Source organism: Pseudonaja textilis, chromosome 7 (assembly GCF_049901715.1).
Source record: "Pseudonaja textilis isolate UNSWEBS1 chromosome 7, rPseTex1.2, whole genome shotgun sequence".
Lineage (NCBI taxonomy): Eukaryota > Metazoa > Chordata > Lepidosauria > Squamata > Elapidae > Pseudonaja > Pseudonaja textilis.
Window position 1 is genome coordinate 37503751 of NC_141996.1, and position 27739 is coordinate 37531489.

General features: G+C 35.4%; 1 protein-coding gene across 2 annotated transcripts in view; it reads left to right on the forward strand.

Moving 5' to 3' along the window:
• Nucleotides 1–27520, forward strand: part of GPA33 (glycoprotein A33) — a 34893-nt gene extending 7373 nt beyond the window's left edge. The window contains exons 2-8 of one of the 2 annotated variants that reach the window (XM_026700710.2): nt 12856–13016; nt 16751–16961; nt 17639–17803; nt 22648–22758; nt 24414–24537; nt 25134–25713; nt 26381–27520. In XM_026700710.2, the coding sequence (XP_026556495.1) occupies nt 12856–13016; nt 16751–16961; nt 17639–17803; nt 22648–22758; nt 24414–24537; nt 25134–25242 (881 nt within the window). In that variant the 3' untranslated portion in view covers nt 25243–25713; nt 26381–27520. The remainder of the gene's footprint in view (nt 1–12855; nt 13017–16750; nt 16962–17638; nt 17804–22647; nt 22759–24413; nt 24538–25133; nt 25714–26380) is intronic. The other variant, XM_026700711.2, reaches the window with a different exon arrangement.
• The last annotated feature ends 219 nt before the right edge of the window (nt 27521–27739 follow it).

Consider the following 27739-nt stretch of genomic DNA (forward strand, 5'->3'; position numbering starts at 1 on the left):
GATAAATGAAAACTAATTTGTATTTAATACTGTATTGAATTATGACCTTTTAAAGAGTTGGCAGTCATTTTTGCCTCATCTTAGAAATCTTACACTGTTTTTGAATGTTTGATTACAGAAATAGCTTATATTGATTTCTTTTGTCCAGTGTAAACATGCTTTCACTTGGAGATAGGGAGATAACATAAATGTCAGTTATGGTCTATGGATCATTCAGATGATTATTTTCCTACTGATATTGAAATTTGTAGTAACTACCAAATTTTGTGAAAGATAGAGGAGGAATGATTTAATTAATGATGAAGTAGATGCTTGTCTTTGGGAAGGTTAAATTATACAAGTAGAAGTGCTTACATATTTGAGTACTTTGGCTTCAAATATATATTTCCTGAATGATCCAGAAGATCATATGTGAAAAATATAAAATGTTATGTATACTGGCTGTGAATTGTGTATTATTTTCTCTTTTAACATTTTATAGTTTCCACTTAAAAATCTATAACATCTGATCTATAACATCTCAGCAAATAAATAAACAAATAATCATAGTAGACCATAAAGGGCCAAGTGACAGTTAGAGTCTCTGATATAAAATAGCTTCCGGTATTTTTCTGAAGGAATCAGAGTTTAGTCTCCTGTGCCTTCTTTTGTCTGGCAGTGCTTTGGTTTTCAGGCTTTGAGCCTGAAGAAAGGGTAAAATAAACCCTAAGAAGGGAATGGGATAACTTCCCACAGCCAACTTGCTGCGGAAAACTCACTGCAGCCAACTCACCACAGCCAACTTACAGCAGGTAAACTCACCACGGCCAACTCTCTCTAAGACAACTCATTGTGGGAGAATTTAACAATGCTATTTAATTATTTAAAATAAATAAACAATTATTTTAATTTTTGCCATTCACATGTTATTCTGTCCCTCCTATTGCATCCTTTCTTTAATAATTCTATTCCACTATTTGTTTGATATTAGCATAACTCTTGTTGTCCTATGGAAACCAGGCCATGGAGAGTTGTCCTGCAGCAAGTTGGTTGTGGATAGTTGGCTGTGGCTGGTTGGTTATGGCGAGCTGGCTACAGCAAATTATCCAAGACTCCCCGTAAGTGTGCCATATTAAGGACCTATTTCTCTGAATATGTATATGTTACACTTATATGTATGTTCTCAACAATACTGAAAGTTGAGAATTGAACCTAGATTGAATTTATGTTAAGTTCACATATAACATATGCAGTTTACTTAGCTTTGACTCAGTATCATATGTGAATCAAGTTATTATGTGGTATATAAACTGTGGTTTAGAGAATTATGTGAACCCATCCAAATGTTTAGTAAACTATCTAAACAAACCATAACTTTGCATGACATAGTGTAGGAACAAGTCTAATGATAGAGCAAGAAATGTGTTCCCACAGAACAGAGAATCCCACAGATTACAAGCTATTTTAAATTTCTGTCCAATAGAATACAGCTTAAATTATAAATTTTGCATATGTATCCAAACTAAAAAAATCAGTCCTTATTTGTTCAATGGGAGAGGAAAGGTTAGTCTTCATATTTGTGCAAAGAATTACAGCCTCTTTTAATTTGCAGGATCTATTTTGTGAAGGTGGGAGAGAGAAAGAAAATAAGAAAATATAAGATACTTAGGAGACAATAGAAATATCTTAGAATATGAACATTCCTAATCTTAAAGCTCCATATCTTTCATTTGGTTAAATGTTTGCAGGTGTGAGAAGTTTAAGAGAGTCTCAGATTAATTTGGTGACAGAGTAAATTTTCAGATAGTTTAGCAAGTACAGTAGAACCTCTACTCACAAACACTTCTGATCATGGCCAAATTGTGTTTTGACCAAAAAATTCACATTTGTTTTTCATGGCCAAGTTTCCTTTCCACTCCATTTTTTTTGTAAGCATCAAATTTCCAAAATTAGGTTTGGGTCATGACCTAATCAGATTGCGACCAAAATTATGGTCGTGACCAGAGGTACTAAAGTATATGAATGTTACCTTCCAATGTTCCTTCCCCTCCCCTTATATAAATATAACTTTCTGGGTATTTTTTCTCTCCATTTTCTCCAAAGGGCTATGCTCTCTTCCATTCTCTCTCTGAATGCTAGCTTTATGATCTGAATTTAAACTGAAACCAGATATATAATGTTTCCTCAGAAAATTGACTTATCTCAGACAATTGTGATATACAGAACATAAAAGAAAACCTTGTGAGCGTCCTGCTGATCAAAAGTTGAGTAGGCTTGTAAAAGCTTGCCTGCTGGCAACAAGCCTGTCTGTTGACACTGAATTCAGGTCTAAGGACTGTGAAGAAAATTAACCAGATACCTTGAAACATTAGGAAATTTTTTACAATGTAGGGGGCATATTGCAATCTACGTAGACCAGGGTTCTGCAAAGTTGTCAATACAGACCCTCCCCTGGGTTGATGGGACTATTCCAGGATTTTGAAAATCTTAAACATAATAATTAGGTCCATTATTTGATTACTCAAGTTTTCAGGAAATTTTATAAGAGTAAAGTGAGTGAAACCAGCATTGTAAAATTATGCATTGGTAAGGTGTGGAGCCAATAAAGGCATAACAAGGACTTTGTTCACTTCCTTCTTGAGTCAGAACCATTTTATTGCACTGTGAATACAGAGTAAATACAGAAAAAAATACCCATGAAATCAGATTTTGGGGATTATTTTTTCTCCCTGTTTCATCTTTTACTCTGTAAATGCATACAGTACCTTATGAACAGATCACTGTACATCAAGAGTGTTTCCAATAATGGAATTTCATGGATTTCATGAAATTTTACAATAACTTATAATTCTTTTTTGTACAATCCTTCCATTATTCCCATTGTTTGTTTCAGTATTTATTCTTGACATTTTCATTAAGAAAGTAAAAATCAATCAAGCGTTTATTGTCAATGCACAATATGTGTAAAATGAAATTGAAATCATTGGTGCTGGCCCAGCAAAGGCTATCATATTAAACCTAATTGTGGTGTTTATGTTGCATTCAGAAGTCTGACAGCCCACGGATAGAAACTTTTTTTCAACCTATTCGTTCAGCTGTCTATGCTTCTATATCTCCTGCCCAATGATAGGAGAGTAAAGAAGTGCTGACCAGGATGTGAATCATCTCTGAGATTTTTCCTCACTCTGCTGAGGCAGTGGGTCCTGGTGATTTTGTCCAGTAGTGTCAGGGGACAGCCCATAATTTTTTGTGCTAAAAATGAGATAGCTGCCCAGTGCTCTTTAACTAGAGCAGTTAAAGGCTACAAGTCTGATGTTATAAGCTGTCTTACATATTGGCAAAAAAAAATAAATCAGAAAATAAAATGGAAGTCAAGACCTTGTTGATGATCCAAACTCTGTCAAGGACCTTGGACTACTCATTTCTAATGATTTAAGTGCTAGAGCCCACTGTAACTACATAGCCAAAAAGGCATTAAGAGTTGTTAACCTAATCCTACGTAGCTTTTTCTCTGGTAATATCACACTTCTAACTAGAGCATACAAAACATTTGCTAGACCAATACTCAAATACAGCTCATCAATCTGGAACCCACATTATGTATCTGATATTAACACAGTTGAGAAAGTCCAGAAATATTTCACAAGAAGACTTCTCCACTTCTCTTCTCATTGCAGAATACCTTATGCCATCACATTTGAAATTCTAGGCCTAGAAAACCTAGAACTACGCCACCTTCAGTCCTATCTAAGTATAGTATATAAAATCAAACATTGCAATGTCCTACCTGTCAATGAATGCTTCAGCTTCAATCATAACAATACAAGAGCAAACAACAGATACAAACTCAAAGTAAACCACACCAAACTTGATTGCAGGAAATACGACTTTAGCAACAGAGTGGTCAATGTTTGGAATACTCTACCTGACACTATGGTTTCTTCCCCAAACCCCAAAAACTTTAACCTTAGACTGTCTACTATTGACCTTACCCCTTTCCTAAGAAGTCTGTAGGGGGTGTGCATAAGCACACCAACATGCCTACCGTCCCTTCCTATTGTTTCTTTTTATTTTTCTTATATGTATCCGTTTCATGGATTCAAAACTATGTTTATACTTATACCTATTATCTTGTAAGTGATTGACAAATCAAATAAATAAATAAGCTGCTTAAAATTGTGGCAACCAAAAAGAACTTGAAAAAAAATACACATTTTTCTGTTGTGAGGGGAGGCAGTAGCAAAAATCATAAGAATGAATGCATGAGAAAGACATTAGAAATGGCCCCTCTTGGAGAACTGGAGTGGCAGGACAGGAGAACGGAGGTGAAGAAGTCTGGTGCAGGCTTCGAACACCTTTTCTGGCGTCAGGAGCGATCCCCCAGGGATACATGAACCCCGGAGAGGTTCGTGTCAACGTGGAGATCCTCGAGCTGCAGAGGGGGGAAGGCAACTCCCCGACAGTGAAGAGGGAAGCTCCCGAGCTCGGCGCTAAAGAGTAAGCTGTCATTTTATGGCAGCTTCCAATCCGGTCTGCCACTTGAGTGAATAAGCAAAGCAGTGACAGCCTGCGAGATCGAGTAACAGGAACAGAGAAACGGTTTATATCTTGGATTCTTTGAAGTCTGAAGGGAGTAGAATGACAGAAGAATGATAGCATAAATTCTTCTCTCCTGGTTGTGATAAGCACCTCTTGGAAGTCGGGCGGAGAGCGGCCAGAAAAGCAATTGGGAAAATTTTACTCTGTGAGGGGGAAGCTTTGGGGAAAGAAGGAGATTGCTAAAACCTGGAGATTTGAGATCCGGAACTGGTCTGAGCACAACATGACTATTACATCTACTTAATATTGGGGAGAAGATAAATTGAGCATTATATTGGACTTTGGAAGATTTGTATGTGGATTGAAAAGTTGGAAAGCAAAGAAAGAAGCAGCAGCAAGAGGAAGAAGCCAGAGGCGAACAGTAGGCTGGGAAAGACGGTTTTGGGACTGCAGATTAGTCAGCACATTTCACCATTTGCTGATTGGAAGGCTGAAAAGAAACCTCTAGCTGGAAGATGGAACTTTAGCTCACCCAATTTGCTCTCTTTATTACGTGGTACTACTTAAGTTTACTAAGTTGGCACTATTTTCTCTTTAAGATGACTTCCTTGTTGTTGTTTGTGTGTTGAATTTCTGAAGCTGTGGTAATCTCTCTTCTACCCCTTCTCTTATTATCTTGCCCCTTGCCTCCCTATTGTATCTCCTAAATACTTTACATAATTTTACTTACTGGGGGGAGGGGGAAGAGGAGGATACACTATTATCAAAGAGTTAAGAGTTTACTGTTGTAAGTATTAATAGTAAAAAGGGATAAACTTTGTTGATATAATCTATTTATAAATTATTTAGACTACTTATGACATTTAAGATTAATTCCTTAAAGTGTTAATTGATGTACTATTGTTGACCAATTTTCTTATTACATTGACTAGAATATTGTTGCAGATCTCTGTTTATGATATAGGGGAAAAGACTGTGGAGTGAGATATAAAATTGAAATACGTGAATAGTCTTTCAAGTACAGGACCCAAATACTGAATGGTGATTTGGGATAATATATTTAAAATTGTGCATCAACAAAAACAAATACTTAGAGAGATGACATCCACAACAACTATGGCCTTAAAAGCAGGAAAGAAGGCTATCCCGACCCTATCGACTACGTTGACAGCCACCCCACCAACATCTCAAAAAACTATTGAGGAGTCTTTAATAGGGGAAAAGCAGCCCAATGTCCCCAATATTAATATACAAACTTCCATATTAGCCTTGCAGGAAGCTATATCTAAAATGCAAGAAATGATGATTAAAAATCACAAGGAAACTAGAGCAGATATAAGCGAATTGAAAGATGAGATGGGGAAATTGAAGGCTGAAATGAAAGCGGATATAGCGAAGGTGGAGGGTAAGATAGGGTCTCTACAGCAGGCCATGGAGAGAAACGAAGTGAAGATAAAAGATATAGAGAGTAGAACAACACGCATGGAGACTAACTTTGAAAGGATGGATGAGGAATTTAAAAATGTACTTAGAGAAACGGAAGACTCTCTGGTCCACCTCGAGATGGACAAAGCAATGGCGTATTTAAGATTCCAGAATGTGGTGGAAGCCAAAAATGAAGAATTGGAACATTTGATGGCAGAAATATTGGCTGAATGGCTAGGAAAGGAAAAAGATGATCTAATTAAAGAGTTTGATGAGGTATATAGGGTTAGCACAAGCTACGCCAGGCGTAACAACTGTCCAAGAGAAATTCATATCCGCTTCTCTAGGAGATGTCTGAGGGATTTAATTTTGAAAATGTCTAGGGAGGAAACAATATCATATAAAGGCAGAGAAATTAGGATTTTAAAACAAATTCCAAAGAGAGTGAGGATGATAAGACAAGATTATAAATTTTTAGCTAATGATTTAAATAAAGAAGGAATCCATTTTAAATGGTTAATCCCGGAAGGGATGTTAATTACATGGAAAGAGAGGAAAATTCGATAGAACAGGCCCAAGTTTTTCATCAACAGCTCACAGATAAGAATAGTCAACCCACCAAAGAAGACCCTAAAACAAGACCACAGGAGGTCCGATATTATCACAGAACCCAAAAGGAACGACTTTCTCCAATTTCAGGAAGTGATAATCCACAACATGGGAGAGAAGAGCAAATCCCACAACAACAACAACAAGAGAACCGAATCATTACTAGGCAAAAATCTAAGCAGAAGTAGATAAATGGTGGAGGGGAAGAAGTTGCTCTCCATCAATATAAATGGATTAAATTCATTATTAAAAAGAAAAAGGATATTCTCAAAACTTATTCAACATAACGCAGATATAATATGTCTTCAAGAGACACATATTTCGAAGAATGACGAAAGACATCTAATTTGTCCAAAATTAGGTAAACTTTTTACAGCACCGGCCGACCAACACAAGAAAAAAGGAATTGCAATTTATGTAAAACAAGATGTAAAGGCAGAATTAATCTGGTCGGATCCCGAAGGAAGAACTCTGGTTATACAAGTTTGGATAAACCACATCACATTTTTACTTGTAGCAATCTATGCCCCAAATGATGACCAGGGGAAATTTTTAAACACCTTCACCAAAAATAGTAGGCTTTGAAAAAAGAAACATTTGGTTGATTGGCGATTTTAACTCCATTGCAGACTACCAGAAAGACCATAGTAATATGGGGAAAAACAAGAAGGGGAAAGGGGAACTTTCTGCGGCATGTAAGGAAATGTTGAGAGAGTTAAATTTAAAAGATCTATGGAGGGAACGGAATCTTGAAGGAAAACAATTTACATATTATTCTAACCCACATAAGACTTGGACCAGAACAGATATGGCTTGGATGGATTTGGACTTGGCTAATGAAATAAAAGAAATCAAAATCCTACCGAATGAATGGGCTGATCATAACCCAATACAGCTAATTTGGAGAGATAGGAGACGAATAAAAAAAAGATGGACACTAAATAACCAAATTGTAAATGAAGAAGAGTATATTAATAAACTGAAAGAGGAGCTAAACTATTTTCTAAAAGATAATAATAATGAAACAACTTCAAAACAGAACATTTGGGATACTATGAAAGCAATTATAAGAGGCACAACAATTTCCTATAATGCTATGAGAAACAAGAGAATTTATGCCCAACAAAACGCGTTACAACAACAAATCCAAGACTTAGAAATACAATTACAAAAACCCCTAAGACCCAAGGACTACAAAATCAGTTAATACTAGCCAAACATAAGCTGAATTTAATTGAACAAGATAAAATAGAAGTTAGCTTGAGAAGGTCCAAACAAAATTATTTTGAACACGCCAATAAACCAGGAAGATGGCTATCTTATAAACTTAAAAAGAAAAAGAAAAGAGATTGATACACCAATTAATAGACGAGAAAGGTATCCCACAACATGAGATTGAGAAGAAAAAGGATATTATATTAAACTATTTCCAAAGATTATATAAAAAGAAGAAATCAATGAGGATAAAATAAGAACTTATCTGGAGAATACGAATGATAAAACAATAGGGGAAGGAGACAAAGAATTACTAAATAAGGATATTACATGGTCTGAGTTAAAATCTGCAATGGAAAATCAATGTAATAATAAATCCCCTGGTCCAGATGGGATTCCAGTAGAATTGTATAAAGCCACAATAGATTTAGTAGGGCCTCTGATGCTGGAAGTGTTTAACGAAGTACTTTTGGCTGCCAAAATGCCAGACTCATGGAGGGAGGCGTTGATTGCATTAATTCCGAAGGAGGATGTGGATGCCAGCTATATCAACAATTATAGACCAATCTCACTTTTAAACGCCGATTATAAATTATTTACCTCAATTATTGCGAATAGAGTAAAACAAGTTTTAAATTTATACATTCATGAAGACCAAAATGGCTTCCTTCCATTCCGCCAAATTAAAAACAATTTAAGAACCGTTATTGATGTCTTAGAATATTATGAAGCTCATCCAGAGAAACAATTTACACTCTTGTTTCTAGATGCAGAGAAAGCATTCGATAACTTACATTGGCACTTTTTAATACAAAAAATCTATAATATGAATCTGGGCACTAAATTCGAGAATATTATCACAACAATTTACAATACCCAACAAGCCAATATACTAATTAATGGTGAACAAACAGGCCCACTAAGCATTGAAAAGGGCGTTAGACAGGGTTGCCCTCTCTCACCCCTCTTATTTATATTTGCTTTAGAATCATTGTTAACGCGGATAAGACAAAATCCTGAAATCCAAGGGGTTAGGGTCAAAGCAGAGGAATATAAATTACAGGCGTTTGCAGACGATATGGTTTTCTTCCTAGAGGATCCCATGGAAAAAGGACATAATCTAATAAAAGAACTAGAACAATATGGTTCAGTAGCAGGATTAAAGATTAACAGAAATAAGACGAAATTACTGACTAAAAAATCTAACAGAGAACCAGAGGAAAGAATTAGAAAAACCATGGGGATACAGGCAACAAAAAGGTCAAATATTTAGGCATATGGTTAACACCACATAGTAAATCACTCAAAGAGAATAATTATGATAAACTGTTACAGCAAATTAAGAAAGATCTAGAATCTTGGAATAAGTTGCAGCTTTCTTTACTGGGCAGGATTGCCACAATCAAAATGAACATTTTACCAAAACTCCTTTACTTATTCCAGACAATCCCAATAAAATTACCAAAAAATTTTTTTGATGATATAAATAAATTTATTTGGCAAGGGAAAAAAGCTAGAATCAGTATTAAGGCCTTACAAGATGCAAAAAGTAGAGGTGGGCTAGCGCTTCCAAACTGGGAATTATATTATTGGGCAGCCAACTTATTATGGTTAAAAGACTGGGTCAATTTACGGAATAAAAGAACTCTAGCCTTGGAAGGGCACGACCTTCAGAGAGGATGGCACGCATTTCTATGGGATGTGGGGAAAACTAAACAGGCGTACTTTCATAGACATCTTATTAGAGATTCACTATTAACTAATTGGGAAAAAATATGTAAAAAACATTATTTAAAAATTCCGATTTGGCTTTCAACAATGGAGGCAATGGTTCATCCCAACAATATGGATATAACAAAAACGACTAAATATAAAGATTTATTAGATCCTTTAGGAAAATTAAGAACTCGACAGGAATTACAGGAACAGGGATTTAAAATTGATCAGTGGTTATATATACAAATCCATAGTAGATACAAACAAGATATCAAAGAATTTGGAATCTATAGCAAATTACAACACTTAGATAAAATCTTATTAGGATCAAATAAAAAGAATATCTCCAAATTTTATAAATATTTATTGGAGGTAGAATTAGAGCAAGAGATAGTGAAAGGGAACATGATAATGTGGAGTAAGAATATTGGAAGAAGCATTACATTAACAGAATGGGAAAAGATCTGGAATAGAATCATTAAGATCACGAAATCTGCGGCGTACAAAGAAAATATGTATAAAATGTTATATAGATGGCACTTACCCCCTTCGAGGTTAGCGAAAATGAACCCAAACTCTAGTCCAAAATGTTGGAAATGTAAAAACATAGAGGGAACCTACTTTCATATGTGGTGGACCTGTAAAGAAGCCCAGAAATACTGGCAAAAAATTAGAAAATGGCTGGAGGAGATAACTAAAGAATAAATTGAATACAAACCAGAGTTCTTCCTACTAGGGATCTCTGATAAACATTTTCTTAAAAAGACGAAATATATAATAATTCATATTCTAACTGCGGCCAGATTAGCATTTGCCCAGTGCTGGAAATCATCCCGTTTACCTACAGATCAATTGGTCATTCAGAAAATATGTGACTGCGCAGAAATGGACAATTTAACCATAGCTCTTAAAAATAAAGAGTCTTCAGCATTTGATAATAATTGGAATACGTGGTATAATTGGTTATATCAGAGATAAACTGTTCAATGAGCATAAATAAGCATAAATAACCATAAATAGCGATAAGATGTGTATAGTTAAAGTAAGGTAGGAGAATTGGATCTTGTAGACTGTCAAAAAGAATATCTGTCTGGTTTTAACGTATTTTCTTTTTTCTTCCGTCTCTTTGTTTTTTTTTTCCTCTCTTTTATACTTCTTTTTCTTCTTTTTCGGTCGCAAGACCGAGCGTTTTTTTTTTTTTTCCCTCTCTCTTTCTCTTCTTTCTTTCTTCTTTTTCTCTCTCTGTTTCTTATGTAATGTTGTTATGTTGTTTTTTTAATTGTAAATTCAATAAAATTTATATGAAAAAAAAAAAAAAGAAATGGCCCCTCTTGCTCATCACACCAGGGCTGGCATTCGTATGTAACCAAACAAGCACATTTGATTGATGGAAGGAGCCATGATGACTTCATGGCAGACGGAAGTTTTGAATATTTCTGGGTCAGTACTTAACATATCCAGATCATGTAACTGGAAATACTGCTGCCTCAGAGTCTGCAAAGATGATCCCCATGAATAGTGGTATTCTTCAATTTGGTAGTCCCCAAATACATTGAATAGAAATTTTCAGTATTTCAGTAGTATTTTTAATGAGATATTCTTTTCCTATCATTTATAATTTTTAACTCAAAACTCTATCAGCAGAACTAGTAGTTTGGTTTGTTTCCTAGTTTCCTTCCTCTCTGCACAGATTGGTGTTACATGTAAAAAACTTAAATATATCCATATTATAGTGAGGGTTATAGTGAGCTATAATCCGTGAGTATCACAAAACATCAATGAGTACACAGCCACAACCCACACACATTGCTTCTAGCAACACCTCCCTCTGCCTGCTGTACTAAATAGATCCCGGTGCAGATCATCAAGAGGGGTGGGGCCTTTTCCTGAGCAATCTGGCAGACCTCTGTTTCTCTGCCCTGCATGGTCTGAGATCTACCACAGTAGGCAATTCCTTTCCCTCCTCTTCATTGGTCTGCAAGCTGTTCCCAGCCGAAGCCTGTTCTGCTGGCAGTTCAGAGTCAGATGTGCCAGGAATGATCTCATTCTCCCTCGAACCAGCTTCTGAGAAAGAGTTGGAGGAGTTGTCCAAAAGACACATCACAATATGTCATTGTTGGCTGGATAAGATTTCACTCCCCTGGACTGAGCTTGTACACAATTAGGGGATCTTCCTGGTTGACAATTCCTGCTTGAAGAACAGGAAGCAGTTATAGCTAAGGGAAGGCTCTCCATAGATTCATCTAGTGTGCCAATTGTATCTTTTCTTGCATGGGAATGCCTTGCTCACGAACAGTCATGCCTTGATCACTTCCTGTATAGTTTACTCTACATAGGAGTGTTCTTACAAATCACCTGAGTACTACAACTGACCCAGAATACGATGCTGCATGCAGTGCACAGTGGTCTGTGATGGAATGTAGAAATGATCTTGGGAGATGAGAGGAGCGGAGAAGATATGCTGCCTTGGAAACATCAGATGCACTGGAAAGCCCACAGCTGTATAAAGAGCAGAGAAAGAAACTCAGAAACAACTCTTCTTAAATTATCATGAAGTAAAAAAGATAGTTTCAAGATAGTTTTTAATGTAGTCTTACAGTAAAGTAGAATTAGCTCATCTGGTCTGTTTCCTGTCTGATCCACATGGGAAGGCTGATATACTCCCACGTTGTCCAACATTACATTGTGTTGAATGAGCTACATGGATTTCCAGTCTTCTTCCAGGTATAATTCAAGTTGCTATCTTTTACAGGACCAAGTTATTTGTGAGTTTTGCCTCTTCCTGATAGGATCTGCCCATCCCACCAGATTGGATAGGATAGCATAGTCAAGGTACCTTCCCTGAAATGCTGGCTTATTGGCAGGACCTCAGAACCTGCCTTTTCTGGCAGTGTTTCTACCTTGTGGAACTCCTATCCTTGTGGAAGTCCCTTGTGAACAATCTAGCACACCTCCACCATTTAGCCTTCCAAAAGGCCATCAAGACATGGGGTTTTTACTGAGTCACTGAAAAAAGTAATGGTGTCTGTTGATGGTTGTTGTGGCATCTGAGTTTTTAATTTTTGCTTTATTTGTTCCTGTTTTTATGGTTTTGTTGTGACTCTCCTAGAGTTACGCTTTAAAGTCTTTTAAATAAATAGATCCAGCTGTATAATTACTTGGTAATTTGGTAGTGGGTATTTTAACAGGAAAGTGTCTATTCAAAAGCTGGTTTTCCTTCAAAGACTTTTTATGTGTTCATTTTTCCCATTTTCTTAATGCTTTAGAGCGGGAAGGTATTCAGGAATACAAAATTCTTAAAGCATTTTTCCCAACCATGATAATAGAGACACATCTGACCTTTCTGTTTCTCTTTGTGTATATCTTTGCCAGTAGTAGCAGCTGTTCATGCGATTTCAGTATCAGGACCTTCAAAGGCAGTGCAAGCGATAAGAGGAGAGAATGCCACCCTACCATGCAACTTTGAAAGTACTTCTGCAGAAACAAAAGGTTTTGTCTCTTGGAGGGGAAAGTCATTGGGAAGTGGCTATACGGTAAAATATATACATATGTACTTGTGGGGAAAGTGTGATGGCTGGGCATTATAAGGAAACTAAGAATCTTTTCTGACCTCTATTAATAGCAATAGCAACAGCACTTAGACTTATATTTTCTAAGCAGTTTTACAGTGTTGGCATATTGCCCCCAACAACCTGGACCCTCATTTTACTGACTTCAGAAGGAGGGAAGGCTGAGTCAACCTTGAGCTGGTGAGATTTAAACTGCTTATCTGCTGGCAGTCAGCAGAAGGAGCCTGCAATACTATATTCTAACTACTGTGCCACCACAAGGTCCTATAGGTGGAAATATATTTCAGATAACCTAGTATCGAATTACATAAAGGCTTAAAAGGCAAAGCCTGTTCTCAGTTTATGCTCAGAAACAATTGGAAATCAATATCGTTGATTAAGGTCTTCAGTTACCATCTTTAAAGTGCATGCTAAACTCTGGTCTGGCAACTACTTCTTTTCAATAGTTGACTTGTCCAAAATCTGTTCCAGGATCTTTCTATGTACATAATAATTAATTGAAATAAGTGACCAGTAGGCATGAATCCCTGATCCCTGAAAAGTACATGTCTTAGAGCAGGGTGTCAAACTCTCATCTTCATGGCATCATCACATGATGTTTTATGACTTTTTTCCCCTTTGCTAAACTGGGTGTGGGCGTGGCCAGTGTGTGACGCATCTGGCATGCGGGCCGTGAGTTTGATACCCCTGGTCTAGAGTAATAAGTACGGTTTTGTTTTTGGTAAATCCAAAAGGAAATCAACCCTGACTGTTCTTTGGAAGGACATGTGTTGAAGCTAAAGCTCAAATACCTTGGCCACCCAGTGAGAAGAGAGGGCTCATTGGAAAAAAACATCAGAGTTGGGAAGGATTGAAGGCAAAAAGAGAAGGGTATGGCAGAGGATGAGATGGTTAGCGGGTGTCACATTTTAAGCATAAATTTGAAATAGCTTTATACATTCAAGACAATTTCTCTGGTGATAATACCAACAATGAATATTTTTATGAAAGTCTTATTTAAGATTGGAATATAATGTAAATGCCAAACTTAAATGTTTAAATGGTACATCAGTTGTAAAAACAGGTATTGTCTATAATTAAAAGAAACATTCCAACTAAAACATTCATCTAAATCATGGAAATTCTCAAGAATGACAATTGTACTTTATTTCATTAAAAAAAATACTTTTTAACTTCATTCCATGTGTTAACATAATTATTTTGTAATAATATATAATTCATGTTTGCTACAATGATATCCAATTATTTAACCTTCTTCTCAGTCTTAAAAGCCATTGTGTTTTTTTTTTATAAAAATTTTATTAATTTTCAATAAACAAACATACACAAACAAAACACAAAACATGAAAACATAAAACTTCTTTTTGGAAAGCAGCTTAGTCCCGGATTACATCTTTTTGTACAGACATAAATTCGAATTCATGCTCACTTTTATATACCATTTCATATCTTATTTACCATTCTACATTTTCTATATAGCTTCTCCCCTCTTTTCACTCTCTTAATTCTATTTTATTTATTTCATCTCAATTTAAATCATTATGCTTATATCTTTTGTCTGTTCTGTTTCAGTTATCTATTATCTTTTCTCATTAACACAAAATTTCTCCTGTAATCACTGATTGAAGTATGATGCCTTTATATCTTTCCCCTAAATTTAACACTTAAAATAATATATAATTTTCATTTGGATTCTGCTTAGAACATTCTAAAGCTACGTACTATATTTTAAAATAAGAATAAATAATAAGTTTATAATATAATTAAAACAATAATCCATAGCAATTAAACTCTATCGTTAAGTCTTAAACATTTTACACATTCCTTTTAATATTTTATCCAATTTTATAATCATATAATGTTCCAGTTTTCTAACATTATTTCAAATACAAATACAACAATACAGTCTTATGTACTTTTGCAGCATCTCTTTTTTAGTTATATTTTTACCCATTATCTCTGAAAAATTCCTGTTTCTTTACATCTTGTTTCAAACCTTTGTAGCTTCTCTTCCCTTTTTGCCTTCCTTGCTTCTCCAATCTAGCCTTTTTACTCCCTTGTCTCTTGATCTCCACCCTCTTCTGTATTCCTCTTTTCTGTTGCTTTCTGACATTGTATCGATTTTTCACGTTATTTTTCCCTTTTTGATTGTTTTTTTAAGTCTTAAATTCTCCCTTCTCTTTCCCCCCTTTCCCTTTTCTTCCCCAGCTAGAGTTGTTTGTTCGTTAAAGATGGCTTCTTCTTCATCCCAATCTTCTTGTTCTTGTAGTTTCTCATAAGTAGAAATCACCATTTCTAAGAAAACAGAGCCAAAAGAGCCCTTCCCTTCTTGTTCCTCTTCTTTATACTTTTTGAATTCCATTTTCAGTTCATTGGCAAGTAATGCCATTGTGGAAAAAATTTTAAACAACCCAAATGTTTTTAATCTTTCAAATAATAATTTCCAAAAGTCCCAAAGTCACCAAGCAATCCAAATGCACACAGGCTGTTTCATTTAACACTTTCTTCTTTTTACACTTTCTCTTCCTGGGGTTACAGTTCACTTGCAAAGTTCCAATTAAAATGTATCTTTTAGAAGTCTTGTTACAATTTAGCTCTAGTCTTGTAAATTCCAAGCAGCCTTCTCCAGCAAAATCTTAATATTAATTCTTTTCCTCTCCCTTCCCACTTACAGTAAAAAAAGTTTTTTTTTCCAATGTTCAGAAATCGTTATTGTCCCCTTGGCTTTAATTTTCTAGTTTAATTACCTGCTGATGCCAAAGTGGGTTTTTCCGATTTCTCATTCATCTGCTGTCACCATAAGGAAGGAGAGTGAGAAAAAACAAACTTTCCCTTTTTACTTTCATTCGCCGCTTTTTCTGAGTCTTCTTTGGGAGCGATGTATCTTTAATGAAATTTAAATTCCAGGGTATTTAAATGTTACTTGTTATTCCAGTCAGCCAAACTTTCACTTCTCAGCTTCCTCCTGCACATTCTTATCCGGATGAGAGCTTCTTTGTGGTGGGCATTGCTGACCGCCGCTCCACCGCTTTCAGAAAAGGGAGTTAAGCCAGCTGAGGAGGGGGGTTGCGATTCCCCCAGACCCCTGCCAGATCTCCCCTATCCTCAGTTACCTCTACGGGGTAATTATAGCCCTAAATCCAGCTGGATAGGTGCACTCCAGCAGTGAGCGCAGCAGAAACCGCGCATGATCGTGGATTCCTGCAGCCACAGAAGCCCTGCAAACCGGAAGTCCAAAAAGCCATTGTGTTAATCAATTATGTTTGAACTTGTATTTTCATATTTTTATTAACATCTTCACCTTCTGTTTATTAATCTTAAAACTTGCTGATGCACTAAATTCTTTTACTTTACCCATTAATAATTCAGTTCCCCTTTAAAACCAACACCAAAACTCTTACCTTATTTTTTTTTAATTTTTATGCCCACAGCCCTCTCAGCTTGTTTATATCTCTACTCAACATTTCAATACCTAAAACAAGAACAATTCTTTCTTAACAATTACTTGTGGTTTTTCTGAAGCAAAAATTGATTTTACTTGTACATTTTATTGGATATAAACATAATCATTACTTAAAAAAAATAAGTTGAGAGGGCAAAAAGTTTAGATGGTAGAAGAAAAGTGCCCACTGGGTTTCTTTATACAAGCAGTGGGAATCTTACTATTACACTAACATGTACCCTTCTTTCTTATTTAGGGAGAATTTACTAGGAAGATGTTTGATGGTACTGAACAGTTTATACCAGATTACCAAGATCGTTTAAGATTCTCTAACAATTTCAAAAATGGTGATGCTGGAATTACCCTTGATCGGGTGACCATGCAAGACAATGGAACTTATGAATGCTTAGTTGAGATAAGAAATGTATTCCCATCAAAAAGCGTCGACATAGAACTTTTGGTTCTCGGTAAGGCATTCATACCTTTGTATTTCTGCCAGTCCAATATCTGGATTCAATAGTATATACAGTAATCAGTAGTCTGAAATACTTTGTTCAATAATTTAGTGTGAAATAAAATACACAAACTGTTGTATATTGTAAAAATTATTGTACAATGCAGGGGTACAGAATGTATTTTAACATTTGAGAAGTACTGATGATCTTTATGTCAGTTTGCTATATGATTGAAATAATCAAGAAGATAGGAAACTATCCTATATTTAGTCAGATGAACCCAGTTTGTCTTTTCTGAAGATTTCTAGAATATGCAGTGTCTCAGAAGAGGATTTCCCCATCATTTGCTAAATAACATTTTAACTGGAAGTGCTGGTGAAAGAATTTCAGACTTATGTACTAGAAGAATGGGCATTGTCAGCAAACTGTGATATTTTCCTCATTATTATATATCCAGAAGTCTGTATGAACAGGCTAAACAAGAAAGATAAATTGCATCTCTATTAAAACAAAGTTATTTCTAATAAATGAATTTGAAAAACTAGAATTACTGGTAGGCTTAAAATTTAAAAACTAGGGGATGGGATTTGTGTGTGTGTGGAGTGTGTGTGATGATGATGATGATGCTTCTCTCCTTATGTTACTGAACCTGCTCATGGTTATTGTTTTCTTCTCATCTCTTTATCCAGTGCGTCCATCCGATCCAGCATGCGAAATTATTGGGAACCAAGTATATGGTCAAAATATTAACCTCACTTGCAATTCTGATGAAGGATCCCCAGAACCTAAATATACCTGGCAAAGTTATGATATACAGAACAAAAGCCGGCCACTTCAAGGAATAGCTGTAGGAGGTATACACTGACTTCTCATTAATATAAATTATTTTTAACTTCTATTTTGTATGTTTTTAAGTCTATCTTCGTCTTGAGAATGGTCATTTGAATTCCTTAAAATAATGTTCAATAAGGGGGAAAAAGTATGACATAGTATGTTGTCTGACTCTGTTCAAGAGCCACCTAGAACATATTTTTCCTAAAAAATATGTTCCTAAAAAACTTTTAAAATTAGAATGGTCAGTCAACGGTTTACTATATGTTTGACTTTAGCATCCACTGTTTTGATACAGGTATCTGAGCCTGCAGGGCCAATTTCATTCTCATAACTTTGAAGCGTTGGGAAATAGATAGTAGTTTTAAAAGAATTTTACAGGGATTTTACAGATGATCATTTCTAAGTATTAATAATAGGAATTTTCTTATCTAGAACCAGCTTTGTTTGAATTCCACTTCTTCAACTTACAATAATAAGCCAAAATGCTATTGCTGCAGAATGAGAAAGAGAGGCCTTGGTAATGAGTACCCTTTTTTTAATTACTGAAGGCTGCATGTGCTTTAAAAAAACAAAAACAAAATAGTTTTCTCTCTATCCTGAGCATTTCTACAGTGCCTTTATTTTTCATGTAGTTCTCCATTGTCTATTTCCTTTTAGCAACAGTATGATATAATGATGCAGAAATGAGTATCTCAGATTCCAACTATAAGTTCTCATTTCTTTCCAATGGGAGGTTGTCCCATACTCACGATCATTCTATTCCCCATAGTAATTCAGAATAATTGCTTGGTTCTTGTTCCATGGCAGTTAAAACAAGTACTTTATGGTCAGAACATATGATTCAATCTCACTTCTACATTTAAGTCATATTCATTTACATGACTGATATCATAAATAAACGCTGTTAGAATGTCTATAATTTTGAAGTCAAAATGTGTGAGCCCAGTTACCTGGGTAGAACAAAACACTCAGCTTTGCTGGTGCAGACAAATGAGGCAACATCATTCAAAAATGTTACTGCTTATTTTGGGACAGGGAATCACAAGCAGTTAAATATAGCTGCATTTTATATATTAAACGTGTGTTTTATATCCGTTTTGAATGTGAGTTCCAAGGTTCTTATTGGAAGGAATGAAATCATGTCAGTTTCCAGTAGTTTGTGATTTTCTCTCTAACAAATATCTTGTTCATTTGATACTCTCTCAGCTAGACTCAGAAGACCATCTCACTGAGGAAATATTATTCATTTTCTTTGAACCTTATGTTATCATATTTTTTCAACTGCACAGTCAGAAAGAGCTGTCAGCCATATTATCAGGCCAAATGAGATGCCAAACTGCTAGGCTCATGTGGCACATTCTGGGAGGTATCAAGCTTGTATAGCTTCCCGTAACATTGCACATGATCCTAACAATGATACTTAGCTTGCTCTATTATACTTAGTATGACATAATACTTGGCTTACTATAGCTGGAAAGCGCTACCCCATTGTACAATATTCTGTAAACTGAAATGTAGTGATAATTGAAGATGAAATAAAAGAGGACACCATCTTGTTTAATTCACCAAGCCTTGAACAAAATCTGACACCAACACTGTAATGAAAAGGGAAGTTAGCTTTTATCCTAGAACATATCAAGTAAAGCCTTGATTAGACTACTGAATTGGAAAGAAAATATACTTGCTATACACCAGATAGACCTATAGATGGTAGCACCAGATCAAAAAATCTTCCCTGGTTAAATTGCCTGTATAGCATTGCTTATTTCTTTTTCTTTTATTCTCATTTTTCTTATAAAATAGTATAAGAGAAATATTATATGTAAATTTATAATACAGAAAAAGAATAAAGATCAAGACTTAATCTTTCTGCCTTTTTCTCTATTTAAACATTATGATTCATGTGACTGAAATTGAGACTATATATAAATGACGAAGTATAAATATTCACATAAAAGCACCAAAATTGAGTAAGGAACAACTTCGAAATGTTTGATCAATATACTTTATTTACAAATGACTTGGTTTATTGTACTTCTTTGCTGTCCACTTGTAGGAGTTCCCTGTGTAATATATAATAAATTAAAACATTTAAAACAATGTAAAAAGCCTATAATGTTAAAAACAAATGTAAAAGCAATTTAAAAGTCTACAGAGAATACAGCACAACAGATAAAATAAAAAATTAAGAATAATAAATAATGGCATAAAAATAAAAGAATGCAATTATAATAATAAGAAATGGAAGATGTATCACACTAAAATATTAAAAGAAATAATTTATCCAAGACATTTCACACATTTCTGTACAATACAAATGGAGGATTCCAAGTTTGCAGATTCTCTATGCTTTTTTTAAAATGCATATTACATTTCTGTTCAGCTTCTTCACTCAATCATTCTTCTCCATTGTATGACCTTCGACAAACACAGAGTTTTTAATTCATTCTATTAGAAGATTTGCATGAAAAGGAATTTCCCCCTTATTTATTCTTCTTTGAATGTGCAGTTTTCACTCTATTCAGGGGCTGATTTTACAAACCAGCCTACCTGATTCAAGAAAAAGCTCTTCATGCTGCAATGTACAAATGAATTGACTGGGAATCTTTGGAGATTCAAGTTGCTATTATGGGAGACATTTCTTGCAATATTTCAAAGTTAGATTACAATTTATTACTTATCCCATGGAGAAGAGAATTATTAAATGTATGGAAAATGGTCAGGTTCATGACATTTAACTAATTTAAATTATTAATTTAATTTAATCTTTGATCTAAATTTATTTGCTTCCTAGTGCATGGTCCAAGCATGATACTTAAGGCTAAGTATGGTTCCTGAACTATTTAGAATATGCACTGTATAGCACTTTTTGGGGGACAAATAAAGAAACATTTGAAATATTATTAGGAATGAAGCTTAGAAATTTCTATATAACACATCACTTCATATCTATGACTCCTGCTCCTCCAGGTAAAGCAAATATTATTTACAGTCCCTTCTCCATTTATTATTATAGTCAAGGTAATTCTTTGAAGGAGAGAGAAATAATGCTCAGTCATCCAGAGCATGTCATGGATAATTTTCAGCCTTGACTTATGGATATTAGTCTAGCTTTTCAATCACTACACTACAATGCCAAACTACGTTAAGGTATAGATAGGTATTCAACGATGAGATCTGCTGAGGGCCCACTTTCAATGCCAAAGTCACGGCTACTGCTCCCTGTGATTATCATTGCATTTCACTTGTCATTTCAAAAAAAAAAGTAGCAATGTAACAAGAGTAAGAAGATGAAACACTTTCTGAAACACATTTTCCCCTCTTTGAGGAATATACAGTTTAGATAAGAAGGCGGAAGCATGTGAATAAGCAGCGAGGAAAGAAGGTGGAAAAAATCCATGAAAGACATCTTGTCTGAAATTTCTTCAAAACTGGCAGCCAACACTGCCCTCATGGCTTTCATCCAGACGCTTATAGCATAAGCATGCACTCATAAAAATGTCCTCTCTCATCAGTGCGCTATGATTTTGTAATGTTGATTCTCACAAAGAATGAATTCTTTGGAAAGCTGTAGAATACTTTCCAGATGATAAGATCATCTTTGCCTAACCTACATGGATCGTTGATAGTCCAACTGTCAGGCAGAATGCTTTGCTGGCATGTTAGCTGTGTTCTATTACTAAAGGTTTATGAATGGATGCGCCATCTTAGTCACATGCACTATACCAAGTTTGTTTACAATCCATTGCACAGAGAATGCTGAGATCTGTACAAATTTCACTAAAATGTCTCACCTACATTTTATATTCACAATTGTTAAAAAATATGCTACTTCTAGATTTGTGAAAATATATTTCCTTATCTGGAAATAAATCATAAGGACAAGAAATCAATTTATATATTTGGAAATTAAAGCAGAACTCATATACAGTTTTTACCCACACTTACTATTAGTTAGTAAATAGATAGCTGAGTACTAATTATTATGTTCTTTTACATAGTACATCCTTTAATACATTACATTCCCTGAAGGATTTAATATATCATGCAAACCTATAAACCTTAGTTTACCAACCATAATGGCTGTGCTTGCACAATGTACATTATATTCAGTTAAAAGCAAATGAACCATGTCATGAGATTTTTCCCTTTGTGCAGAGTTAAAGTCCTGCCCACCAATCTTTGACTGCAGAGAAAATTATACTGGTATAAAATCTGTTTTCTTTTTCTATACTACCTCTCTTGATTCTGTTCCCACTTCCTGTCAATTATCTGACTTCTCTCAAAGGTAATTGGTGACAAAATCTGACAGATTTTATATACCTTTAGGCTGTCCTTGGATTGTGTTCAAATAAGGTGTGTATCTGCGTGAGGGGAATATTACTTTAAGAGTGATAGAGGTAAGGATGACTTGAGCCTGTCAAGGGAGGGAGATGCCATTGAGAATCAGCAGAAAAAGATGTTGCCAAGGCATTAGTGTCATAGTTAGGAATGGAAGGAAAAGGACAAGGAACAATACACTATGTGTAAACTCAGTCCCTAGTTGATTATAGGTACTCTCTCTTTGCTTAACTTATCTTGCCAGGATCATTGAAAGCAAAACTGGGACGAAAACATGCTAGATGACTTCTTGACTTCTTAAATGACCAGTGTACTAAAAAGATTTAATAGGATTGCAAATCAGGCCAACAAACATAGCAACTGAACTACAATGATTTGTTGTATTATGCTGTACAGGTTACATCTGCTATGAGAACATTATACTATACTGATTTTATATATGATAAAGTAAGGAACAGGTGAAAAAATACTTTTCTGCTTGAACCTGCTATACGATCAGGTTATTTTTCTTGTTTTCTACTAGGATTGCTGATGCTGAAAAATGTTTCTATAAACACAACCGGATATTATATCTGCCTTTCCAAAAACACTGTTGGCGAGAACAGATGTAATCTCACGGTTGCTATTCAACCTCGTAAGTATCTGGGGATGCTTGCATGGGGTAGACTTAAGTAGAAGAAAATAAACTCATCAGTTTTTAGATCAGGAAGAGTAGTTCACAATAAGAATTATATGTTTTACTGGCAGATGCCTTCCAGAATGCTATCCTACAGTTAAGCATTGAACATTGCTCGTTCACTTTTTAGAGGTTTTCCTATATGACATTATCAGATCATCCTCCATTTATGTTTTGTCCACAGCAGAACTCCTTTTCTGCCCCTAAAAGATATATTTGCAGTATTTATAGTGATTTCTTATGTAGATGTTATGTTTGTTATGTAGAGGCAATTACACATCTTCATGCCACAAAAGACTATTTCTAATTAAAAGATATTTTTAATTGATTTAACTGCTTTTGTTTGTTTGTTGTTTTTAAAAAGGATCTTAACTCAAAACATTGTTCAAATTGTTGTAGTTTTTTTAAAAAAATAGTAATGTTTTTTCATTATGGGGGGAAAGGGAGCTGTTTTATTGTTTGCGTCTACATTTCACAAAACTAAATATCTGGGCAGTAGCTCCACAATTAAGGACATGTGAAAGCACATTTAGCAACTGTGCCTGAAGAAGGTATTGTCAGATGAAAGTCCAGATGCATTTTGTTTGTGCAACCTATTATGTTCCATCTACCAGAATGCCAATGCGCAAACAAAAAGATCTAGATTCTGTTCAATTAACTTGTTTATCAAGGGCAGTTTGTAGCAGTCTCTCAGCCCCCATTATAAATAATGACAGCAATTTCTGGCAACTATGATACTGGAAGCAATGAAAAGAATCAAAATTTTAAATGAGAACAAATATTGAACATTCCAGTCAGGCCCACGTGTCTACTTTCTTCCCATACAGTACAATCCTTAACTTCACTTCACACATTTTAAACATTTCTCACCTATTAATTAAATGACTCTCTGTGTTTATAAGTAAAAAAGATAATGTCTGTCCTCTTTATTAGTGTAGAGCAGCATTTCTCAAACTTGGGAACGTCAAGATGTCTGGACTTCAAATGTCAGAATTCAACTCCCAGAATTTGGGGAGGTTGATGTCCACATTTACATTTTTTTAAAAGGCAGTAGAACACGGGTGCCCAACCTGTTTGGAACTGGCCAAGAAAACAACGGGGAGCATGCGCACAGCTACACTTGCCACTTGTGCAGAAGTGCCCCTCATACCCCTGTTCCCTCCCACCCTGCCTGTCCACAAAGTTGCAAAGGTTGGGAAATGCTGCGTAGAAGACAGTTTTTAAAATCTTCATTTATTTCCTGATAATTTTTTCAGTAATATTATTATTTCTTAATATTATTTATTAATAATATTTCAGAAATAAATAATTTCAAAAATTTTGTTTGAAATTATTTATTAATAATGTTTTTACTTCAGGTATAAGTAATGTCAGTTACTATTCATAGACAGGTAGGCTAGAATCATATTCTACACCCAAGCGAACCATACACTGAGTTTTTATTCCTTTTATGGACTGTTCTGCTGCTTAATTACTCAATATTCTTTAGTACTCTGCTGATATTCAGGATATTTTTAAACATATGGATTTAAACAATCCCTAACAAAGTCTTTTCCAAAACAGCCAAACAGCTTATCAGTTTTGCAATAACTGCTAATCTTTTCTTTCTACAGCATCCATGAACATTGCTCTTTATGCTGGAATCATTGGTGGGATCCTTGCTGCTGTCATTATTATAAGTGTTTTGGTTTATTGTTGTTGCTGTAGGAAATCAAAGAATAAGGACTATGAGGCAACGTGAGTGTCCTTCGGTAAAAAATGTGGGGATGAGATGGGATGGGAAGAGATAGACTGTCTATTTTAAAGGTGGAGTATAAATGTCACACCTAGTTTTTTTTTCAAGATTATTTGCAGCACTGTCCACAGTTGAGCTAAATACAGCTTAGTAATGTCAGTATAGTTCGTAAAAATGGGAAATTTGCATACTGTGAATTAAAATTTAGGCAGTATTTTCCTGACTCTGCCACTATTATTCTACACCTCCAGATTTGCTCTTCCTTGGCTTTCTCCATTCACTTTTGTATTGATTGAGTTTGGAGCTTCAATTACCTCATTTTTCAAGAATTTTCCAACTCTCTTGAACTGTTAATCTGAATCTGAAAAGATGCTACTACACTCTATTTTTTGGCTACAATAGGCTAACAGAGTTGTCCTTCTAAATGTCCTTCATTAATGATAGTATGATTTTTATGATTGCAAACTACCTAGAATAGCTTCTTAGGTGAGAGATATGCAGCATATAAGTTTAATAAATAAATGAAGTAATTATTATAACTATTTTTAAATTAAAAAACCTCATCCTCTGAATTAATCATTTTATGTCTAATTTTTAGGGAGACAGAAAATACATTCCAACCTATACATGAGAATGTTAAAATCCGGGGACCTTCTACAGAAGAGATTGAAGATGAAGACAAAGGTGAACGAAGGCCCCATGCGTAATTTGTGTTTCAGTTGTCTCGAAGAAAACACTTCCAAATTCTTCTTTCCAAACTGAAGATAAAAAATGATTTATAATCAATATTACTTGTTATTCAACAAATGGGACTTTAATATATGCATTAGGAGTAGGATGAAATAGAGGATGAATAACCATATAAAAGATACAGAAGAAGGATAAGAAGGAGGCACAAAGCTGAAATAAAAGGTACATCAATTTCCGGGATGCTTCTCATATGCTTGCTAGAAAGAAAAGAAAAAAAAAACCCTTGGGAAATTTTATCTTATATCATGCATTTTATGCAAATACTTTATGAAGCAGATGAAAATTCTTCAACATTGATCTTTTCTGCTGCATTTGGAAAACAGAAGCAAAATTAAACTCATCTCAGTTGCTGTGGAATGCTTTTATAGTGTAAGACAAAAAAATCTATGACTTCCATTATGATTAGTTAGTTATCTTGCATCATCTAGGCCAGGCTTGTCCAACCTGCGGCCCAAGGGCCGCATGCGGCCCAGGTCACCTTGTAATGCGGCCCAGTGCCCACCCCAAACTTTGTGCCAGAGCCAGCGAGGAGGAGGAGGAGAAGCAGGCGCGACAGGGCGAGGCGAGCGCCAGGCCAAGCAGCAACAGAAAAAGCAGGCACTGTCAGAGCGCCACCTCCTGCTGTTGCCACCACCGCCATCGCCGCTGCTTCTGCCCCTGCCGCTTCTGCCCCCGCTGCCACTTCTGCCCCTGCCATCGCTGCCGCCACTGCCCCCGCTGCTGCTGCTGCTTCTGCCTTCCAGTCCTGCCTCATCCAGCCGGGCCATTTGCAGGAGGAGAGGTAGGCGCGAGGCGGGCGAGCTTTCTCCCCGCAAAATTTGGCCGGAAAATAAACCATGATAAAAAAACCGTGATAAAAAAACTGTGATAAAAAATAAATAATTTTTAATAAATAATTTTTAATAAATAATTAATAATAAAAACATCTCACTAACTTCATTTCCAAATAAATTTAATATGTTAACTATGTTTTCTATGGTTTTTTTGGATGATCAGGTATTGCTACTGTTATTTTATTTTATGTGCGGCCCAAACCAAATTTTCATCTTCTAATGTGGCCCAGGGAAGGTGAAAGGTTGGACACCCCTGATCTAGGCACTGGATACTTGATCATCATTCAGTGGACAGGATGCAAATCATACTAAAGCTATTAAGACAATGCTTGTTCCCCTACTATTCCACTGATGACATATATATTTAGAAAGATGCAGATTTTCCCTAAATTGTATATATTACTCTTGCTATATTCACTACTTCACTATCACAGGTATCTATTGAGCAATATGTGCACCCATTGTGTCTCCAACTGCCTCCATTATTTTGTTTCTGGGTTTTTATTTAAATAGCCATGCTCTCTTCTGATGCACTAACACAAGCAACCACACAGCATTTGTTTAGAAAGGAAACTGTAGGTGCCTCTCCTGCTACTCAGAAATATTTAATTTTCACTACTCTTTTCTGCTTTTTTCTGCTTTCTGCTAGCACTGCACCAAAGCCAGTGCAATTAGGCTAATACACACACACACACACAATTGCAGCTGGCTATAGCTTTGTATATATGGTCTATTAATAATTTTTATTCTAATAATTTGCTACATTTTGGAAGTTGATTTTTTTTACTTAACAAATTTTGAGATAATTCAACACTAGTAAGCTGTGTTAGTCACAGATCAGCCAAATGAGAACAGAGTGCCTTGCCTAATTATTGCATCTTTATCATTATTTTGTTAGAATGTAGGATTTAGTGAATGTGTAGTAATATTTAGTGAATAGAACACCTGCAGGAATAGGGTATGTTTAGTTTAGTAAAAAGAGGGCCTAAGGCTGACATGGTAACAGTGTTTGAATATTTGAAGGGTTGCCACAAATAAGAAGGGAGTCAGCCTATTCTCCAAAGCACCTGAAAGCATGACAAGAAGCAATGGATGAAAAATAATCCAGGAGAGAACCAACCTTGCGCTATAAATTTCTTGACAGTTATAACAATATGGAATGACTTGCCTCCAAAAATTGTGAGTGATCCAATACTGGAATTTTTAAAGAAGATATTGGACAACAATTTGTCTGAAGTGATATAGGGTTTCCTGCTTGAATGGGTTGGACTAGAAGACCTCCAAGGTCCCTTCCAAATCTGTTATTCTGTTATTTTTTTATGGCACTAAATCCCTTACTATGAAAACATGTATGTTCATCAGTGATATCAAAATATATAAAAATGTACACAATCTTTCAGAATTCTATTTCAATGTTTCATTCCTTTTTTATTTGACTTGTTTTGAACTGAAATACAATTAAAATAATTTTGTAAGCCAAGCAAAGAGTTTGCAGTGCTGTTTGTAGAAATAGAAGGAAAAGCATTAATGTTATGACACTAATGCTCATAACATGGCACTTCAACTTACCTGATGCCATGAGACCGAAATATGTCCAGTTGTACTCAATGGCAGTTTTAAG